The sequence below is a fragment of the Podarcis tiliguerta genome (assembly GCF_965153285.1).
Source record: "Podarcis tiliguerta genome assembly, chromosome: 10".
NCBI lineage: Eukaryota > Metazoa > Chordata > Lepidosauria > Squamata > Lacertidae > Podarcis > Podarcis tiliguerta.
In genome coordinates, this window is record NC_139543.1 from 65,504,878 (window position 1) to 65,526,209 (window position 21,332).

At 48.7% G+C, this 21,332-nt stretch overlaps 1 protein-coding gene and 1 long non-coding RNA gene across 3 annotated transcripts in view; both read left to right on the plus strand.

Annotated features, from left to right (window-relative positions):
* The first annotated feature begins 466 nt into the window (after positions 1-466).
* The window catches only part of PRKCQ (protein kinase C theta), a 60,420-nt gene continuing 39,554 nt past the window's right edge, over positions 467-21,332 (plus strand). For both annotated transcript variants that reach the window (XM_083402030.1, XM_083402031.1), the window contains exons 1-2: positions 467-649; positions 15,457-15,582. In XM_083402030.1, the coding sequence (XP_083258156.1) occupies positions 15,465-15,582 (118 nt within the window). In that variant the 5' untranslated portion in view covers positions 467-649; positions 15,457-15,464. The remainder of the gene's footprint in view (positions 650-15,456; positions 15,583-21,332) is intronic.
* Positions 4,396-21,332, plus strand: part of LOC310659270 — a 223,758-nt gene continuing 206,821 nt past the window's right edge. The window contains exon 1 of the long non-coding RNA XR_014502702.1: positions 4,396-4,532. This is a non-coding gene — a long non-coding RNA (uncharacterized lncRNA). The remainder of the gene's footprint in view (positions 4,533-21,332) is intronic.

A 21,332-nucleotide genomic window follows, 5' to 3' on the forward strand; every position in this document is an offset into this window, starting at 1 on the left:
TGACTGGACCTAATGGTCAGGGGTCCCTTTACCTTTACCTGGTTTGCACTTTTCAAAACAGTAGACGTGCCGAAATGCAGCCGTCCTTCAAAATCCGCCCGTCGCCGAATATTCGGTGCAGTTTTTCAGTCCAAAAAGACAGTGTGCATTTGAAGGCACATATTGGTGAAGATAACCCAGGAAAATGTGTTGCATTAGGGGGGAATTCCTTTGTGAAAATGCTTGTGCATTTGGCAATATCGCATGCGAGGGTGCGTCAATCTTAGGAGAAATTTGCACCCATATGACGGTGAGTTTTCAGGATGAGGTCTCTACACACACACACACACACACCCCGCAAACGGATGTGGAAATGTGGAGAATTTCCTAGGGGAGCCCCCAGCTTGCTGGTACTGCGTCCTCTCACACCAGGCTCCCTGCGGCATCTTGAATTCCATCTCTGTGCCCCAGGCAGCGACGGCAGCAGTCAGGTGGCGGCGGCTGTGTGGGTGGCCGTGTGGGTAACTGAAAGCGGCAGCTGTAGCAGCAGCAGGAGAAGAAGGAGGAGGAGACAGCAGCAGCCACAACTCAAGCTGAACTTCTTGAGAGTGCACTGGCTGAAGCAGGCAGGACGGGGTTAAAAGGAAGGAGGGCGCAACTTGGAGATCAGGTATGGGGGGGGGAATGGGGAGCCGTGGAGAGGCTGAATATTCTCCCCCTGGAACTTTTGTAATGTCACACAGCTCTCTAAGCTTGCAGTGAATATGTGTGTGTGTCAGAGGAGGGAAATAGGGTGTATACAGTCCTCGTCTTGCTCGTAGAATCATAGAATTGTCAAGTTGGAAGGGACCCTGAGGGTCATCTAGTCCAACCCTCTTCAATGAAGGAATATTTTGCCCAACGGGGGTCTCGAACCCACAACCCTCCGCTTAAGAGTCTCGCGCTCTACCGACCAAGCTATCAATCACAGAGTAGACCTGTGGATGTTATCGTTGTTGTTGTTTAGTCGTGTCCTACTCTTCGTGACCCCCCTGGACCAGAGAACGCCAGGCACTCCTGTCTTCCACTGCCTCCCGCAGTTTGGTCAAACTCATGTTGGTAGCTTCCAGGGAGTCTTCTCTTCAGCTTCAGGATCTGTCCTTCCAGTGTGCACTCAGGGCTGATTTCCTTCAGAATGGATCGGTTTGATCTCCTTGCAGTCCATGGGACTCTCAAGAGTCTCCTCCAGCACCATAATTCAAAAGCATCAATTCTTCGGCGATCAGCCTTCTTTATGGTCCAGCTCTCACTTCTGTGAATGTTATTAGATGTGACTAACTTAGGTTCATTCATCTTACTGGGTCTACTCGGAGTATAACTTGGTCGGCTGTAACCCACACTTCCTCCCCACCATCCCCTTGACAGCATTTTGTCACTTTTGGACATCCATTTCTGCTGTCTCTTTTCACAGCAGCGAAAAGCAAGGGGTTGTTTCAGCTCCACACCAGGAAAAGTGTTTTGTTTTTCCTCCCTCTTCGGGTTACAAACCTTAGTGAAAGTCTGGGCTGAATGGGGTGGTGGCCCCCTTTATAAACTGGCAAGCTTATTCTGCGCCTGCCCTCGTCTGCCAGGCCTTGCAAGGCCAGATCTCAAATGGCAAAGGCTTTCCTCTTTCTATAAGTGCTTCTCTTGCCCAGAGCCGAAGCGGCAACTTGCCAGCGCTGCACAGTTATTTGAGGCTCAGGTTGCCAACTTTTAGGCTGGTACCTCTGCCCTTTCAACAGCAGTTTGACGGGCAGGTGGCTAATGTCGGCTCTGTGCCATGGGAAGAAAGCGCCAACAGCAGAACTCTGTGAAAAGAAACAGGAGCAGATCACATGGCAAGAATTTGGAAATGCTATGTCGAATATGCAATCTCAGGGCCTTAAGGTGACACCTGGCATGGGGAAATCGGTCAATTTCAGATCTGTTTCTCATTTTCCCAGTCTCAAATTCAGCTCTCCACATCTCCACACCAGTTTGCCAGCTGTTGCTGTTTTTTAATAATTTTTTTATTAACAATTCCCACATAACAGTATATCAAAATATATCATATTCATTATTCCCCCCCTTTTTCCCCATTCCCCATCAAACCCCTCCTCCCCCCCCCACAAGACTTCCTTCAGCTCCTCTCTCTGATTTCTCAACACACGTCACTCTCTGCATACGATAAAATTATTTCAATCCTTATATTATCTATCTACCGTGTTGCCAAACACAAAATTTGTGTATGTTGATTCGAAACCTGCCAAGGAGTCCAATTCATTTTGTTGTCTTTTTAAGTATGTACTTTGTAAAAAGTTCCCATTCTTCTTTAAAGTCGCAGTTGTTGTTTTTTTTACCCCCATGAGAATTCATCAGCATTTAAGTGTGGATTTCTCCTAACATGCCCATTTCCCTGATGAGATTTTTGCCTAATTTATGGATTTCGGGCAAAGCGGTTTCCTTCACGTAATGCACTTTGCATGCAGTTTTCACAGCTATATGCATTCCACACTTTCTCCCCAATATTTGCACCGTTGCACACATCACTTGACTGAAGAACTGCGTTGCGAAATCCGGCTGTGTTTAGGTTTATGCGTTGTTTCCAACAGTGCAGATTAAACCAGGTGACCTTTAACTACAAACTGAATCATGTTTCTCCCCTATCTCTAGTTACAACTCTGTAGATGGTCCTTCTGTATTCAGTGTGTAAGTTGGGGAATCTGGACGCGGAAGTCAGGGTGGTGTCATTTGTTGTGTCTGTGTTAGAACGCTGCTTGTGTAACTCATGGGAAATTGCCGTTGTGTAAATGCCAGAAGGAAACGCAACAATGGCAGTCAATTAGGAAGTGTGCTGCTGTTGTGGGAAGTTTTTAATGTGTGACATTTTAATGTATTTTTAATCTTTGTTGGAAGCAGCCCAGAGTGTCTGGGGAAACCCAGCCAGATGGGCGGGGTACAAATAATAAATTGTTGTTGTTGTTTAGTCGTTTAGTCGTGTCCGACTCTTCGTGACCCCATGGACCAGAGCACGCCAGGCACTCCTGTCTTCCACTGCCTCCAGCAGTTTGGTCAAACTCATGCTGGTAGCTTCGAGAACACTGTCCAACCATGTCATCCTCTGTCGTCTCCTTCTCCTTGTCCTCTCCATCTTTCCCAACATCAGGGTCTTTTCCAGGGAGTCTTCTTTTCTCATGAGGTAGCCAAAGTATTGGAGCCTCAGCTTCACGATCTGTCCTTCCAGTGAGAACTCAGGGCTGATTTCCTTCAGAATGGAGAGGTTTATTATTATTATTATTATTAGTCAGCTGAGCCATGGACTGCTCAGTCTGCTCTCAGGTGTGGGAGGGCTGCTTCGAGGTTATTTCTCTTTAACCCAGACCTTGAATAGACTATCTTTTGACAGCCCTTCAAGATCAAAAACTGGCCTTTGCAAAGTTGGAGACCAGGTCACCATCTCAAAAGGACGTCTAGAGATACAACTGGTGGCAAAAAAACCAAAACTTGTTGACTTTTTGCTCTTATTGGTGGGATGCCCTTCCTCAAAGAGATCCGTTTTGCACCTTGCTCAATGCTGCCTGCTAAGCAATTTTTTATTTGGAAAAGCATCTGCAAGTACAGGCCCATATAGGACTTCTGAACTCATGGTGTGTTCCTGGTAGGGGTGGGGAATAAATTTGATTTGGTTCACATGTAAAGGTGAAGCTGCCTAATTCAAAATACCATTTGAAGTAAAACACAACCTCCTTTGAAAGCCACACTTTTCTGAATTTTGTAATTCGGATCTTCAGCCAAATACTGTGTGGACAAGTGCATATATAGGGCGATTCATAATGAAATATACAGTTTCCATTCATAGCGTGTTGAAACTGTATACTTCATTATGAATACCCTGAATTAGGATAATGTGTGCGTATAGATGCATATGTTAATGAAAAAAAGAGCACACAGAAAAGCATCATATATGGGAAAATTGATTTGCAGAAATGTGTGTGTTGGACGAAATTGCATGCAAACTATATGCATTAGGGGAAATCCTCGTGAAAATGCTGATGAATTTACATGTTGACTTCTTTTTACTGCAAACTGATCTGGAAATGTGGCCTTGCTGATGTTTTGAACGAGAAGCAGAGAGAAAGCAAAACTGACAGATTTGTCTGTCCATGTTTCAGGGACTGCTGCTTTTATTCTTTCACCGTGTTGATTTATGCTTGTTGTTGTTTTATCAATTTTAATATTGATCTATGACCCCCCTTGAACATTTGGTTTCGAGTGGAAAGACAGCTCCGTAAACATTTCCAGTAAACAAACTGAAAAATGTCTAAGTGAGGTTTTGTAGGTATGAGTTGTTGGGGAGGAAATAGAAAATAAGGTAAAGGGACCCCCGACCATTAGGTCCAGTCGTGACCGACTCTGGGGTTGCAGCGCTCATCTCGCTTTATTGGCCGAGGGAGCCGGCGTACAGCTTCCGGGTCATGTGGCCAGCAGGACTAAGCCACTTCTGGCGAGCCAGAGCAGTGCACAGAAACGCCGTTTACCTTCCCGCCAGAGTGGTACCTATTGATCTACTTGCACTTTGACATGCTTTCGAACTGCTAGCTTGGCAGGAGCAGGGACCGAGCAACGGGAGCTCACCCCGTCGCAGGGATTCGAACCGCCAACCTTCTGATCGGCAAGCCCTAGGCTCTGTGGTTTAACCCACAGCACCACCCGCGTCCAAGAAACTAGGACCCTGCCTTATACTGAGTCAAGCCGTTGGCGTCCTTGTAGCTCAGTGGCTTTCCAGAGTTTTGGAGAGAAGCTGTTCCTAGCCCTAACTGGAGCTGCCGGGGACTGAACCTGTGACATTATGCATGTGAAGATGATGCTCTGTGGCTCTTCCCTCATTCACCAACGTTCTGATTCTGGTGGCCTAATTCTGAGGGGTGCCAGTGTTGGCACAGGAGCACTGCTTCCTTTAAGACCCATGAGATGTGTTTGCTCCCAGCACCTCAAATTAAGTGTGACAGTTAGGTGGCAGAAAGTTGAGAGAGTCTCAGTGTGTGGTTGGAGCAGGAAACTTACAGGCGGAGAGTCAGCCATTCCAGGAAACGGAGCTGTTTGAATGAGAAACCTACAGACAAAAAAAAAAACTCTGAACGTTTAATACCTTTGTTCGCCTCACAGTGCTTTGTTTTTTCCTGGGCGTGCTCAGTGGGCAGGCACCCCAAGTGGTGCAGGCTGAGGGGTCTGCAACCCCCAAAAAAATTCAAGGAGGGGGCCTGGCTCCCCCAAAACCCTGTGGCCTGCTCCATGGCCTTCTCCCCACCATGTTGCGCAGGGAGGAGAAAGCCAAGTGAGGAGACCAGTTCCCCATTACCCAGCCGGCATGCCAGCACTGGCATCGTGCGCTAGGTGGGGGGTGGGACATGATGAGCAGTTGGAGGATGGATGGCGGCTAACAGATTGAGGTTGAATCCTGACAAGACAGAAGTACTGCTTTGGGGGGACAGGAGGTGGGTGGGTGTGGAGGATTCCCTGGTCCTGAATGGGGTAACTGTGTCCCTGAAGGACCAGGTGCGCAGCTTGGGAGTCATTTTGGACTCACAGCTGTCCATGGTGGCGCAGGTCAATTCTGTGTCCAGGGCAGCTGTTTCTTAATTCTAGACGATATCGGGACATTGTGTGGCAAGGTCCCAAACCCTCCTGCGAAGTGAAATAAAGAGACACAAAACAGTATTTTAGGTTAATGGGTGAAAAAGGACACAACTTCATTGGTTACAGAATGTGAGTGGTATTGGCTTAGGCATTGGAAACCACACGACTATATCTGACTCCTGCCCGTCTGCAGGAGTCTTGGAAGGGTTAACCACCAGAAGGGGGAGCCCTGCTGATGCACATCAACTAGGAACTACCCCAGGGTCACCGCTAGGGGTCTTGCCATGACCCTAGCCCCCCGTCTGGGGCTTCCGACAGAGATAAGCTCCCTGGATTCCTTTAACGCAGCAGTTCTCAACCTGAGGGTCCCCAGATGTTGTTGGACTACAACTCCCATCATCCCTCAGCTCTGGCCTTGCTAGCTAGGGGTGATGGGAGGTGTAGTTCAACAACATCTGGGGACCCACAGGTTGAGAAAGGTTGCTTTAACGGAATACTGAGCAGGGAGAAAACAGGGGCAAGCCCTTGGCCGCAGGAAGTTTAAATAGCCCATGCCACGCCCCTGGACCATCCGGATTGGACGGCCTTGGGATGATGTGGCCAAGGACCATCCAATGGCGCAAGGATGCACATGGGGAGGGCTTGCTCCTAGCCCGCAACATCATCTCCCCAGGAACGGGAAATGGCTTTACAGTGGTACCTCAGGTTAAGAACTTAATTCGTTATGGAGGTCAGTTCTTAACCTGAAACTGTTCTTAACCTGAAGCACCACTTTAGCTAATGGGGCCTCCTGGTGCCGCCGGAGCACGATTTCTGTTCTCATCCTGAAACAAAGTTCTTAACCTGAGGTACTATTTCTGGGTTAGCGGAGTCTGTAACCTGAAGCGTCTGTAACCTGAGGTACCACTATACATTCAAATTGTATGCATTGGAGCTCTAAGTGTTGTCTATGTTCATTCCACACACTCACGGAATCAATCCTTCAGTGTGGTGGCTCCTCCCCTTTGGAACTCCCTGCCCATTGATGAAATTAATACAGTGGTACCTCAGGTTAAGGGACGCGGGTGGCACTGTGGGTTAAAGCCTCAGCACCTAGGGCTTGCCGATCGAAAGGTCGGCGGTTCGAATCCCCGTGGCGGGTGCGCTCCCGTTGTTCGGTCCCAGCGTCTGCCAACCTAGCAGTTCGAAAGCACTCTCGGGTGCAAGTAGATAAATAGGGACCGCTTACTAGCGGGAAGGTAAACGGCGTTTCCGTGTGCGGCTCTGGCTCGCCAGATGCAGCTTTGTCACGCTGGCCACGTGACCCGGAAGTGTCTTTGGACAGCGCTGGCCCCCGGCCTCTTGAGTGAGATGGGCGCACAACCCTAGAGTCTGTCAAGACTGGCCCGTACGGGCAGGGGTACCTTTACCTTTACCTTTACCTCAGGTTAAGGACTTAATTCGTTTCGGAGGTCCATTCTTAACCTGAAACTGTTCTTAACCTGAGGTACCACTTTAGCTAATGGGGCCTCCCGCTGCCGCCGCACGATTTCTGTTCTCATCCTGAAGCAAAGTTCTTAAAACAAGGTACTATTTCTGGGTTAGCGGAGTCTGTAACCTGAAGTGTCTGTAACCCGAGGTACCACTGTAATAATAATAATAATTTTGTTATTTATATGCCGCCCATCTGACTGGGTTGCCCCAGCCACTGTGGGCAGCTTCCAACAAAATATTAAAACACAAAACTGGCAGCTGCCTTTGTAGTATTGTGTTTGGCATCTGCCCAAAACTTTTTTGTTGAGGTGGGTCTACCCAGCCATGTAATTATAAGCTGCCACAACCATAATAAGATAACGCACCCACCTCTGCTGCAACCCCAAATATTATGAATGGGAGACCTGATTAGACTCTCATTCCTACCCATTCATACTTCCCTGCATCTGTTTATTTTAATATTGAATTTCAGTTGGATGGGCTTTATTGCTTTAGTGGCTGATTGTTGCTTAATTTTTTTTGCGTTCCCTCATACAGTATGCTGCTTGGAAAAATGTTTTTATTAGGCAGCTAATAAAGGGATTGAATAAATGAATCATTTTGGAATGAAAGCAAATTAACCGGGCTCCAATTGTTGCTGCCCTGCTCCCGCACACCAAATGTGCACCTACTAATATTTCTAGCTCTGCAGTTAGTTCAGAGACACCACAAGCTTCCAGGACTCTCTCTTCATGGGGGAAATGACCCTGTAAATGGCTCCCATGAAACTTCAGGAAAATGAAGCCTGATATCAGGAACCGGAGTCAGGCATGATCAGCGAGAAAATACAGACGTATCTCAGCTCCCAAACGCCTTGGAAGTCAAATGTTCCGGCTCCAAAATGATTGAAAACCGGAAAGGAGTGTTACGGTTTTCAAACATCCTTTTGGAAGCCGAACGTCCAACATGGCTTCCGATGGAAGCTCCTGCAGCCAATCAGAAGCCACGTTTTGGTTTCTGAATGTTTCGGAAGTCGAACGGACTTCTGAAACGGATCCCGTTCGACTTCCGAGGTACGACTCTACCCAGTGTAGGTGAAGTTAACTCTTTATTCAAAGAAACCAAAACAGCACAGGCCTAGTGATTACGGCAACTCTTCCCATTAGGTCTCCCCAAATGAGGCAATTTGGGGGGCTGAATGCCCCCACCGCTCCCTAAGATTCCTCCTCTCCCTGGGTCCTTCCCAAACAATTAGAATTCAAATAAAATCTGCGGCACTCTGGGGCTGACTGCTTAGCCCACCGCCATCTTGACCAGAAGCCAAATGTTGAGCTTTTTTTTAGGATTTTACCCCAGGAAATAAACTGCCACAGGCGCTGGATTAAACTGACCGGCAGGCTGTATACTCCCAAACAATCTGAGGCTCCTTCATCTATTTCCTCGTTGCTCTCCCCTCTTCACTCCTCTATGTTTTCTGGGAGACTAGCGGCGAGGCAAGTTGGTCACAGCAGGAGGGAGAGACTCCCTGGCTTAGGGGTCAGCAAGTGGTAGGTTCCCTCCATGGGCCAGATCGTGTGCACACATGAGCCCATGTGGCCGCAATTTCCAGCATCTGCGCCTGTGCAAACGTGATTTTCGGCATCTGAGCATGCTCAGACGCTCCGGCACCGTGGAAGCGAGTCCCCACACTGTGCTGCTCTGATTTAGGGCAGTGTATGGGGACTCGCTGAGCGGGCAGCTCAGTTCGGAGGTGGCTCAGGGGCCAGTTAAACAACCTCTGTGGGCTGCTTATGGCCCATGGGCCTTAGGTTGCCTACCCCTGCCCTGGCTTCTTCAGCAACCTGTCTCATCCCTGTCTCCTGGCCCCCTTCCTCTCCTGCCACTGATTCTGGACTGCTCTCTGCCCCAGCCTCTCCCTGCTCACTAAAGCCCGTTGCCTCTTCAGCTTCCAACATCTCCTCCTCCCCATCTGCCCCCTCTTCTCCCTTGAACCGCCATCCCACCACCAATCCCCTGGCTCTGAGCCTTCTTCCCCTGGGGGTTCCCTTGGGATTCCCCAACTGGTACCTCTCACCATTCCTCTGCATCCAGCCAGTCCATGACATCTGATCGTTTAGTCACTGGCTCTCCAGTAGACTCTAAGCAAGGAGTGCAGAATACAATAGAGGTAATGTTAGATGCCCAGTGTGCAATTAGATACCTTTGGTCCTCTCTGTGGCTGGTGTGGGTGTTTAATTAAAAGATGGACAGCTCGTTTTCCAGACCAGTTTCACCCAGAGGTGGAAAGCGCTGGCAGAAGTTGCACAATTTGAAGGCAGAGAAGTAATAATAATAATAATAATAATAATAATAATAATAATAATAATTCTTTATTTATACCCCGCCCATCTGGCTGAGTTTCCCCAGCCACTCTGGGTGGCTCCCAATCAAGTATTAAAAACAATACAGCGTTAAATATTAAAAACTTCCCTGAACAGGGCTGCCTTCAGATGTCTTTTAAAAATAGGATAGCTACTTATTTCCTTCACATCTGAAGGGAGGGCGTTCCACAGGGCGGGCGCCACTACCGAGAAGGCCCTCTGTCTGGTTCCCTGTAACCTCACTTCTCACAATGAGGGAACCGCCAGAAGGCCCTCGGCGCTGGATTTCAGTGTCTGGGTAGAAAGATGGGGGTGGAGACCCTCCTACAGGTATACAGGACCGAGGCCATTTAGGGCTTTAAAGGTCAACACCAACACTTTGAATTGTGCTTGGAAACGTACTGGGAGCCAATGCAGATCTCTCAGAACCGGTGTTATGTGGTCCCGGCGGCCAGTCCCAGTCACCAGTCTAGCTGCCACATTCTGGATTAATTGCAGTTTCCGGGTCACCTTCAAAGGTAGCCCCACGTAGAGCGCATTGCAGTAGTCTATTTGCAAACGTGCAGCATCTTAACTCGTCCTTTCCACAACTCCCCTAATATGAGGACTTTCTGCACTTAATCGAGCCATTGGAGAAGTTCATTTGATTCACCTTTCCAATGCAAACCTGCAAAATTCACTCTTCTCAAGGCGCATCGCAACACAGCTTTCCTTCTGAAGCCGCACTTTCTCTGAATTTTGCAATGCAGTTATCCAGCCAAAGAATGGATGCAAAAAAAAAGTTCTTATTCGTGAAAAGTATGTTCAAAAAGGCAGTTGGTATTGGTGAAAATAATGATGCGCAGAAATGCATTGGGTTCCAGGGAAATTGCTTGCAATATAAGTGAATTCTAGGCAAAATTGCATAAGAAAATGTGCATGAGTTTTCACGCAGACTTTTTATGAACAAATTTGTAGTCTCATGCAGCACTACTGGGATGAGCTTGCCTACTAAGGAGTTGTTGCTGTTTAGTCGTTTAGTCGTGTCCGACTCTTCATGACCCCCTGGACCAGAGCACGCCAGGCACTCCTGTCTTCCACTGCCTCCCGCAGTTTGGTCAAACTCATGCTGGTAGCTTTGAGAACACTGTCCAACCATCTCGTCCTCTGTCGTCCCCTTCTCCTTGTGCCCTCCATCTTTCCCAACATCAGGGTCTTTTCCAGGGCGTCTTCTCTTCACATGAGGTGGCCAAAGTCTTGGAGCCTCAGCTTCAGGATCTGTCCTTCCAGTGAGCACTCAGGGCTGATTTCCTTCAGAATGGATAGGTTTGATCTTCTTGCAGTCCATGGGACTCTCAAGAGTCTCCTCCCAGTAGCCCAATGGGTCAGTGGATCAGGATCCCTGCATTGCTGGAAGTTGGGGCTAGATCACCCTCACAGTCCCTTCCAGTTCTACAATTCTGTGATTCTAAGTGGGGTTAGGATTGCAGCCTTGTTTGTTTTTGATGGCTTTCCCCCGACTTGCTTGCATGATAGACAGGTTGGCAGGCAGGCAATTGCAGGCAGGCAATTTCCCAGGCTGCCCCCATTACTGTGTCATTCTGGAACATTCTGGAAGAAAATGACACCCCCTCCACACACACACACAGTTGGTTACCTTTTGCTCTTGTCCCAAAGCATGCAGTGCCCTAGGCATTCTGGGAAAATAAAATAAGATCAGTTGCTTTCACTAGAGAAAGGTGAGCTTGCTGTGAATGAGCAACAAACTGCTATGAGCAGGAGAATGGAACCGGCACTATTTATATTTATCACTATTTATCAAGGCATTTTTTTCATGCTGAATTAAACCTGAATGGGCCCCCGTTTGGTTCAGTTGTTCATTCACTGCAAAATAAACGCAACATCCCTGCGGCACAGTGCAGCTGCACTAGTTTAACTTGGTAAAAAAAGACTTGCGCAGTACAATCCTATGCTGGTCTACTCAGCCATAAGCCCCATTAAGCACAATGGGACTTGCTCCCAGGTAAGGATTGCAGCCTAAGGAAGATATATGTAAGAGCTTAATTTGGAGTCATGTTCAGTGCAAAGAAAGGAGGTCTTTATGGTTGTCACTGCTGCAGTTTTGTTCCAGTGGAAAAAAAACCTGATAACATCTCAAGCTAAAAGATCTTCTACTCTTTAGTATGTAGATGGTGTGCATTTATAGGTTGGGGGTGGGGAGGTTTTCCTCTTTAGCTCTGTCAATTCTGCCAAAACTCTATGCAAAACCCTGACAAGGTTAAACTCGTAACAACCTGATCATTCTTTATTGCAATTTATTTGCACTGGAGCAAACTAAGCTGGCTGAATTCGAGTCCCACTGAAATCAACAGGCCAAGTTAAACATGGCTGAGGCCTCATTGATTTCAGTGGGGCTGGACTAAATGAGCCTGGATGCAACCCACCATTGTTTAATTATGTGTCTATGGTGTCTCTACTGTATTCATACCCTTTGGTGTGAAGGGTGATTCATTTCATGGGGACCAGATTCCATTTTCTCTTTACATGGTCTTTTTTTCCTTGCCCTTTGCTGGGATCAAGTGGACTTGGTGGTCTCAGAGCCTTTCATTCTCACGTAGATATGGGCAGGAAGTACTGCAAAATGATTACCCCCACCCCACTCACTCGGTGGTTAGGTTTTTCGGCAACAGGAACTTCACCTGTGACAATGTTGTGCTCCCTTGCAGACATAAGCAAGGCAGAGAATTCACAAAGTAAACACCACCCTATGTTAAATGTGGAGGAATCATAGAATCAAAGAGTTGGAAGAGACCACAAGGGCCATCGAGTCCAACCCCCTGCCAAGCAGGAAACACCATCAGAGCACTCCTGACATATGGTTGTCAAGCCTCTGCTTAAAGACCTCCAAAGAAGGAGACTCCACCACACTCCTTGGCAGCAAATTCCACTGTCGAACAGCTCTTACTGTCAGGAGGTTCTTCCTAATGTTTAGGTGGAATCTTCTTTCTTGTAGTTTGGATCCATTGCTCCGTGTCCGCAACCTTTCTCCCTCCTCTATGTGACATCCTTTTATATATTTGAACCTGGCTATCATATCACCCCTTAACCTCCTCTTCAACTGCTGGGATCGGAGGCACCAGCTTGCCAGGGTGATTGGGAGAGCCAACGTTGCGCATGGACCTCACACATGGGACGTCAGGACACTGGGAGGAGATGCAGGCAGAGTCAAACACAGCAGCCATACAGGAGGAGGAGGGAAGGAGCTGGCCACTGGAGTTGGGCTGCAGTCAGCTCAACATTTCCCCTTCACAATTTGTGGACATTGGGGGACCCGGCCTCTACCTGGCCCCTACCCCAAAGATATATGGTGGCCCTGAAATGGCTCGTAATCTGGTGAACCGGGTTCGCGTCTCTGCTCTTCCGCATGCAGCTGCTGGGTGACCTTGGGCCAGTCACACTTCTCTGAAGTCTCTCAGCCCCACTCACCTCACAGAGTGTTTGTTGTGGGGGAGGAAGGGAAAGGAGAATGCTAGCCGCTTTGAGACTCCTTCGGGTAGTGATAAAGCGGGATATCAAATCCAAACTCTTCTTCTTCTTCTTGTGAGGACTCAATGAGGAGGGGGGAACCATGTATGCCACCTTGAAGAGAAAGGTGGGATAGAAACACAATAATTAAAATAATAAATTGAGTTGGCCTTTGGCATGACGCTGCCAATGTTCTTCCCGGTCTGCCTCTGGCTCCCCATTGTCTCCTCACTGCTGCTTTTGCCACTCCATCAAGGATTGTGAATGCCATCCCCCTCCATGACATGGTGGCGTGGAGGTTAGAGTGCCAGACTAGGACCTGGGAGACCAGAGTTCGAATCCCAGTTCCACCATGAAGCTCACTGGGTGATCTTCGGCCAGTCACAAGGCTTTCTCAGCAGACATTCTGGGATCAGATCAGAAACCGTGACGGCTTCTGTAAATCCGGGACTGTCCCTGGAAAATAGGGACGCTTGGAGGGTCTGTGTTTGTTTTCCCTTCCGGTGAGGCTCACCCATCCAAGGTCCCACTCACTGGCTGACTTCATTTCCATCCAGTATACAGTGGTACCTTGGTTCTCAAACTTACCGTATTTTTCGCTGCATAAGACGCACCTGCCCATAAGACGCACCTAGTTTTTAGAGGAGGAAAACAAGAAAAAAAAATATTCTGAACGAAACAGTGGATGTATGATTTTTGTGGTTCATGCTGTGGCCACAGACATGTGATTTGACGGTGAGTTTGGGGTAGCCCAATGCAAAAATCCTGACGATCCATGTGGATCCGTGCTTTGTAGCCATGTTTTTGCGCCATTGCGGCCCGGCCCCACGCAACAGTGGGTGCGTGATTTTTTTGGTGCAGGCTGTAACCATGGACATGCTATGTGATCTGATGGTGAATTTGGGGTGACGCAATGCAAAAATCCTGAGGATCCATGGGCTTTTACCTCCCCCCTCCCAGGCAGCCTTCTTTATCTCTAGCGTCCCTTATATCCCTCCCTGATCGCTTGCCAATCAGCTGCTCAGCAGCTTTGTTTCAACACCCACTTCCCTCTTTCTAAAAAAAAAATGCACGACCTGCTTTTTGCCCCTGGGCAATTCAACTCCAGGGACCACACATTCGCTCCATAAGACGCACAGATATTTCCCCTTACTTTTTTGGAAGAAAAAAGTGTGTCTTATGGAGCAAAAAATACGGTAATCTGTTCCAGAAGTCCGTTCCAAAACCAAATCATTCCAAAACCAAGGCTCACTTTCCCATAGAAAGCAATGCAAAACGGATTAATCCATTCCAGACTTTTAAAAACAACCACTAAAACAGTAATTTAACATGTATTTTACTATCTAACGAAATGAAAGCAAGAAACAATGTGCTGCAGTCACACAAGCAATCATTCAGTAGCTGAACTGGGTTCCACACAGTCACAAAAAAACAAAACAAAAGAGCTGCAAAAAGAAAAACGCAAAATAAATAGCAAAACCAGACAGACCTCAGTGTAACACTCAAAACGGAAGCATAACACTCAAAACAGAGCACGTTCAGCTTCCAAAAAACGTTCACAAACCGGAACACTTTTTGGGTTTGCAGTGTTTGGGTTTCAAGTTGTTTGAGTACCAAGGCACTTGAGAACCAAGGTAAAAGGTAAAGGTAAAGGGACCCCTGACCGTTAAGTCCAGTCGCGAACGACTCTCAGGTTGCGGCGCTCATCTCGCTTTACTGGCTGAGGGAGCCGGCGTTTGTTTGCAGACAGCTTCCGGGTCATGTGGCCAGCATGACTAAGCTGCTTCTGGTGAAACCAGAGCAGCACACAGAAATGCCGTTTACCTTCCCGCCGGAGCAGTACCTATTTATCTACTTGAACTTCGTGCTTTCAAACTGCTAGGTTGGCAGGAGCAGGGACTGAGCAACGGGAGCTCACCCCGTCGCGGGGATTCGAACTGCCGACCTTCCAATCGGCAAGCCCTAGGCTTTGTGGTTTAGACCACAGAGCCACCCGCCACTGTATAAATATCAAATTTAACACATCAAATTTAAATAAGACAGCATCTTATTTAACCATGCCAGCTTCCAGCCATCCCCTTGCAGTGCCATTTTGCAAACTGCTTTGCTCCTGGTTCCTTTTCGGGGGCAGCTTGTGCCTGGCATTGACTTGTGCAGGGTTCACTGAGCAAACGCTTCCCCCTCGCCCCCCCCCCCTCCAGCATCCAATATCCAATTTCAAGCCCTCCTGCAGCTGCCTGCTGCTTTTCACCCAGCAAAGTCAATCAGATGTCATTCCCGACCATTGCCTTGGTGACCACAGCAGCCTCCAGCGATACAGAGGAGCCGACAGCATAGCCGCTCCATGTGCCAGGGAAACTTTTGCTAACTCAGCTGGTTGCGGGACGGAGAGGGGAAATGCTGTCCGGAATGGATAAGCGACTTCTCTGTTAAATTCCCGGGCTTGCCACAGACGCTAAAACTATAACAGCCAAGGCAGTTGCGAGAGCCTCTCCAATAAACATCTGCCTTCTTCTCCTCGCAGAGACCGACATGTCTCCTTTTCTCCGTATTGGATTGTCCAACTATGACAGCGGTCCCTATCTCCCTTCCCAGGGAGATGTGATCGATCCGTATTGCGCAGTGATAGTCAAGGAAGCAGTGGAGTCGGGTAAGTGCTTTATTCTTACGTTTGAGCATGCATGCGCTTAATAACAACAACAACATTTTATTTTATTTTTATATGCCGCCCATCTGACTGGGTTTCCCTAGCCACTCTGCGAGGCTTCTAGCAAAATATTGAAGACACAGTGAAATGTCAAACCTTAAAAACATTCCCTGTACAGGGCTGCCTTCAGATGTCTTCTAAAAGTCATATGGCTGTTTATCTGCTTGACATCTGACAGGAGGGTGTTCCACAGGGTGGGTGCCACTACCGAGAAGGCCCTGTGCCTTTACCTTCACTTCTCACAGTGAGGGAACCGCCAGAAGACCTTCAGATCTGGACCTCGGTGTCCAGGCTAAACAATGGCCAATGGTCAGGGCCGGCCAACCTGTGAGGCAAGGGGAGGTGACAGCCTCAGGCGGCAGGATCCACAGGGACAGCAGATCCCAATGTAGATATTTGTGGGCCACCCACAAATATTGTTCTTGATCTTCATTCACCCTTCTTCCCTGGTGAGGAAGGGGGTGCCATTTTGTGGTTCGCCTCAGGCGCCAAAATGTCTTGGGCCAGCCCTACTAGGGGAGATGCAGCCTGAGTCTATCCAGAGTGAGTTTCAAATCACACATTAACATTGATTGATTGATTGATTGATTGATTGTTGATCGATTGATAACATTTGTATACCCTGCTCTCCAGCCTAAAAGCATTCCAGAGCGGCTTACATATACAGTAGTCAAAACAAGACAGCACCTGCTTGCAAGGTTACAGTCTAGAGAAGCACGACACACAAGGGGAAAGGAACAAGGAGGGCAGAGGAAAATCAAAACTCAGGCACCAATTTCTAAAGGGTTGGTGTTCCTACAATGGCCGACTGGCACAGTTCAGGGGCAGGAGGGAAGTGGTGGAGTGAGTTCTGCTTCCCAGCTCTCCCACTGCTGGAATGGCTGTCTCAGATGAGGGAGGGAGGCCTGATGCAGTCGGTATTTTATATGTTCTTGTCTGTCATGGTTTTATTTTCAAAACAAGATTCATATAGAATCATGGAATTCTAAGTTGGAAGGGATGACGAGGTTCCTCTAGTCCAACTCCCTGCAATGCAGAGTTGTTGTTGTTGTTGTTGCTGTTTTTAAAAATGCCCACTGTGGGACTCGAACCCACATCTCATGCTCTACCAACTGAGCTAGCCTAGCTGTTGTTATATTCCCATTAATTGTTATGTTGCCCATTCATTCATTCATTCATTCAATTTATATCCTGCTCTTCCTCCCAAAGGAGTCCAGGAACAGCAAACGCAGCCATGATTACCGTATTTTTCGCCCTATAGGACGCACCGGCCCATAGGACGTGCCTAGATTTTTTTTGGGGGGGGGAAATAAAGGGGGGAAAAATTCCCCCCCAGGCGCGGGGCTGGGGCGGGGGAAGCCCGAGCTTCCCCCTTCCCCAGCCCCCAGAACGGGACCCAGAGCAATGCCGAAGCTGCGTGCAGCTTTGGCCTCGCTCTGGGAGCTTGCGGGGCTGGAGGAGGGGGAAGCCCTCCGCCAGCCTTCTAACCAATTCGGAGGACAGCGGGAAAGGCGCGCTGCGCCTCTCCCGCTGTCCCCCGAGTTTGCGGGGCTGGCGATGGGGAGGAGCAGGCTTCTCCCCCCGCCAGCCTTCTAACCAAGTCAGGCTTCTCCCCCCCAGTTTGTGGGGCTGGCGGTGGGGCTCTCCTGAAGCCTGGAGAGCGAGAGGGGTCGGTGCGCACCGACTCCTCTCGCTCTCCAGGCTTCAGCAAAAGCCTGCATTTGCCCCATAGGATGCACAAACATTTCCCCTTCATTTTTGGAGGGGGAAAAGTGCGTCCTATAGGGCGAAAAATACAGTATTTTCAAATATTCTAACAACAGTTTTACAAAATTGTCTCGGAGTTGCCAGAATCTGAGAGATGCCAGGAGCAGTGTCTTTCAGCCATCAAACAGGAATGATTTTAGATGCCTCCTCAAAGTCAGTAACGAGGAAGACAGGTGTACCTCACCGGGGTGGGCGTTCCACAAATGGGGAGCCACCACAGAAAAGGCCCTGTCGCAGGTTGGTGACAACAGAGCAGCCTTCAGTTGGGTCAGAGAAAGAGCAGAAAGAGACTACTTCATCCTTTCCCTCCTGTTCATTTCCCAGCTCCAAAATTGCCCTCCGTCAGCTGCTTTTTTTACCCACAGGGAGAAAGATTCAATTGTCCCATCTTTTCCCCCAAAGTTTTCTGCATGCCTGGGTACTATTTCTTTTCTTCTCTTCTTCTTTTTGTCTTATCTTACTCTGTACACTTGTAATTATGTATTTTTTAATCTTTCAATAAAATAAGAAGAGGTAAAGCAGCTTCCTCAGGCTAGATTCCCCCCCTTTTTTTTCCTTTTTGAGGGGGGGAACAACTACAGTAAAAGGAAGGGATTAAGCATGGGAACATAGGAAATTGTCTTTCCTATGTCTCAGTATTGTCTGCACTGACTGGCAGCTTTCCTATTGTCTCAGTATTGTCTGCACTGACTGGCAGCTCTCCTGGATTTCAGACAGGGAGTCATTGCAAGCCCTGCCTAGGGCTTGAACCCTCAGCCTTCTACATGCCTAGCAGATGTTCTGCCACTTAGCTATGACACTGGCCCTAATTCTCTCTAGTCGGCCTTCCTTTGTCCCACCCAACTTGCAGCCCGCCCAAGTGAATTTTGACTTTCTTTTCAAAAAGAAAAAAAGCAGAATAAATAATTTGTATTTTAAAGTGCCTAATTTGGGCTAGTTTGTTCTCCCTGTTTTTAGCATGCAGCAGTATTTAAGTGTCACGCGATTTTAAGGAACGATTTAGGACTTGGCCATTCCAGAACTCCTCAATATGAATGGAAATCATCAAGAATCTACCTTATTTTGTAAGGCACTCCAATTTCAGAACTGTGTAAAATAGGCCTTTGTTCAAAACAGTGGCGCTAAGCAAAGAAAAGTACCTTTTAAAAGGAAAGAAAAAAGGTGCTATTGTAGTCCTTTAAAAAAACAACAACACCCAAAGAATAATCTTGAGATCCAAGAGTGCCAGCAAGCTAAAAATAATCCCTCTTAATGCAGAAAAGCATTTAGTCTTGCACAGAAAGGTCAGGGAACTTAATACACACACACACATCCCATAATGTCTTGTTGGGGAAAGAGCCAGCAAACTAAGAAGCTTTATAGAATCATGTTGCTTTGATGGAGAGGCTGAAATTGCTTAAACGAACACCCTCAAAAGAAATGGCTCCTTCTCCGCCAATATTACCGCCCGTTAATTAAATACACTGCAATCCACATAAGTCTCAAGGCAATTAATAGGATCTTATGAGATGTCTGGAAAACCCATAATAATAATAATAATAATAAATTTTATTTATATCCCGCCCTCCCCAGCCGAAGCCGGGCTCAGGGCGGCTAACAACAATTAAATAATCAAACAATCAAATAATCAAACATTCTAAAAACATTCCATTATAAAAATTAATTAAAGTCAAATTAATGGCAACCGTTGAGCAAAATTCTGTGTAGGTTGCCAGAGGAGGGGGTCAGGCTGGGACCTGACCAAAGGCCTGGTGGAACAACTCTGTCTTGCAGGCTCTGCGGAAAGATGTCAGGTCCCGCAGGGCCCTAGTCTCTTGTGACAGAGCGTTCCACCAGATTGGAGCCGCAGCCGAGAAAGCCCTGGCTCTAGTTGAGGCCAGCCTAACCTCTCTGAGGCCTGGGACCTTCAGGGTGTTTTTATTTGACGAGCGTAGGTTTCTCTGTGGGGCATACCAGGAGAGGCGGTCCCGTAGGTACGAGGGTCCTAGGCCGTATAGGGCTTTAAAGGTTAAAACCAGCACCTTAAACCTGATCCTGTACTCCACTGGGAGCCAGTGCAGCTGGTATAGCACCGGATGAATGTGAACTCGCAGTGAAGACCCTGTAAGGAGTCTCGCTGCGGCATTCTGCACCCTCTGGAGTTTCTGGGTCAGTCTCAAGGGCAGCCCCACGTAGAGCGAGTTACAATAATCCAGTCTGGAGGTGACCGTCGCATGGATCACAGTGGCTAGGTCAGGGCGAGAGAGGTAAGGAGCCAACTGCTTAGCTTGGCGGAGATGAAAAAATGCCGCCTTTGTTATAGCTGCAATCTGCGCCTCCATGGAGAGGGAGGTGTCGAAGATTACACCCAAACTCTTAACGGACGGTGCTGGCACTAATTGCACCCCCGCTGGAGATGGGAGTTGCCCCCTCAATCCCATATCGTCCCGTCCCAGCCAGAGGACCTCTGTCTTCGAAGGATTTAACTTCAACCGGCTCCCACGTAACCATCCAGCCACAGCTTCCAAGCATCTGATCAGTGTGTCTGGGGCCGAGTCAGGATGGCCATCCATCAACAGGTAGAGTTGGGTGTCATCGGCATACTGATGGCAGCCCAGCCCAAAACTCCGGACAAGCTGGGCGAGGGGGCGCATAAAGATGTTAAAAAGCATCGGGGAGAGTATCGCACCCTGGGGCACTCCACACACCAAGGAGTGGCGGGATGACAATTCCCCCCCAAGCGCCACCCTCTGTCCCCGACCGGAGAGAAACGAGCGCAGCCATTGAAGGACTGTGCCCTGGATCCCCACGTCGGCAAGGCGGTGGTCCAGGAGTTCGTGATCGACCATGTCGAAGGCTGCTGACAGGTCTAGAAGAATCAGCAGCCCCGACCCGCCTTGATCCAGCTGCCTGTGGAGATCATCTGTTAGGGCGACCAGAGCCGTCTCGGTCCCATGACCAGCGCGGAAGCCGGACTGGAATGGATCCAGAGCCGATGTTTCATCCAGAAACCTACCAAGCTGTTCAGCAACCGCTCTCTCAATCACCTTACCCAGGAATGGAAGATTCGAAACCGGGCGGTAATTGGATAGATCTAAGGGATCTAATGATGTTTTCTTTAAGAGCGGGCGCACCACTGCCTCCTTCAGTTCCCCTGGGAATGTCCCGGTGCCAAGGGACAAATTGATGATATCCCCCAGGGGGGCCGGCACCTCGTCTGGACACGCTCTAATCAGCCAGGACGGGCACGGGTCGAGAGGACAAGTAGTGGGCTTTCCAGCTCGGAGGAGTCTGTCCACATCGGCTGGGGATATCCGGTCAAAGTGGTCCAATACTGGACTCGAGGACAGTCGAGGGGCCTCCAGTTCCTTTATTGTATCCAAATTGGCAGGGAGGTCATGGCGGAGCAACAGGACCTTCTCCGCAAAGAAGCTCGCAAATGCCTCACAGCTGTGTGTCAAATTGTTATTTAAATTTGGCTGTCCTTCAAGGGATGTTAAAGACCGAATTATACTAAATAATTGCGCCGGGCGAGAGCTAGCGGATGCAATGGAGGCCGAGAAGTAGGACTTCTTAGCGGCCTTCACTGCCATCTCATAGGTTTTCATAAAAACCCTATAAGATGTTCTTGAAGCTCCGTCACGGGCACCCCGCCATACTCGCTCTAGCCGTCTGAGGTCCCGCTTCATTTTCCGGAGCTCCTCGGTAAACCAGGGAGCCCGGTTTCTGCGGGGTCGCAGAGGGCGCTTAGGTGCGATCTCATTGATGGCTGCCAGGAGCTGGGTATTCCAGCCCTCAACAAGCTCAGTCAATGAGTCGCCAGGGGGAGCAAGGTCCCGCAAGGCTTGGCGGAATCTATCAGGGTCCATCAGCCTCTGCGGGCGAGCCCAAATCAGCTCGCCACCTAAGCAGGGTGGGGGTGGAACGTCAATCCTGGCTTTCAGAGC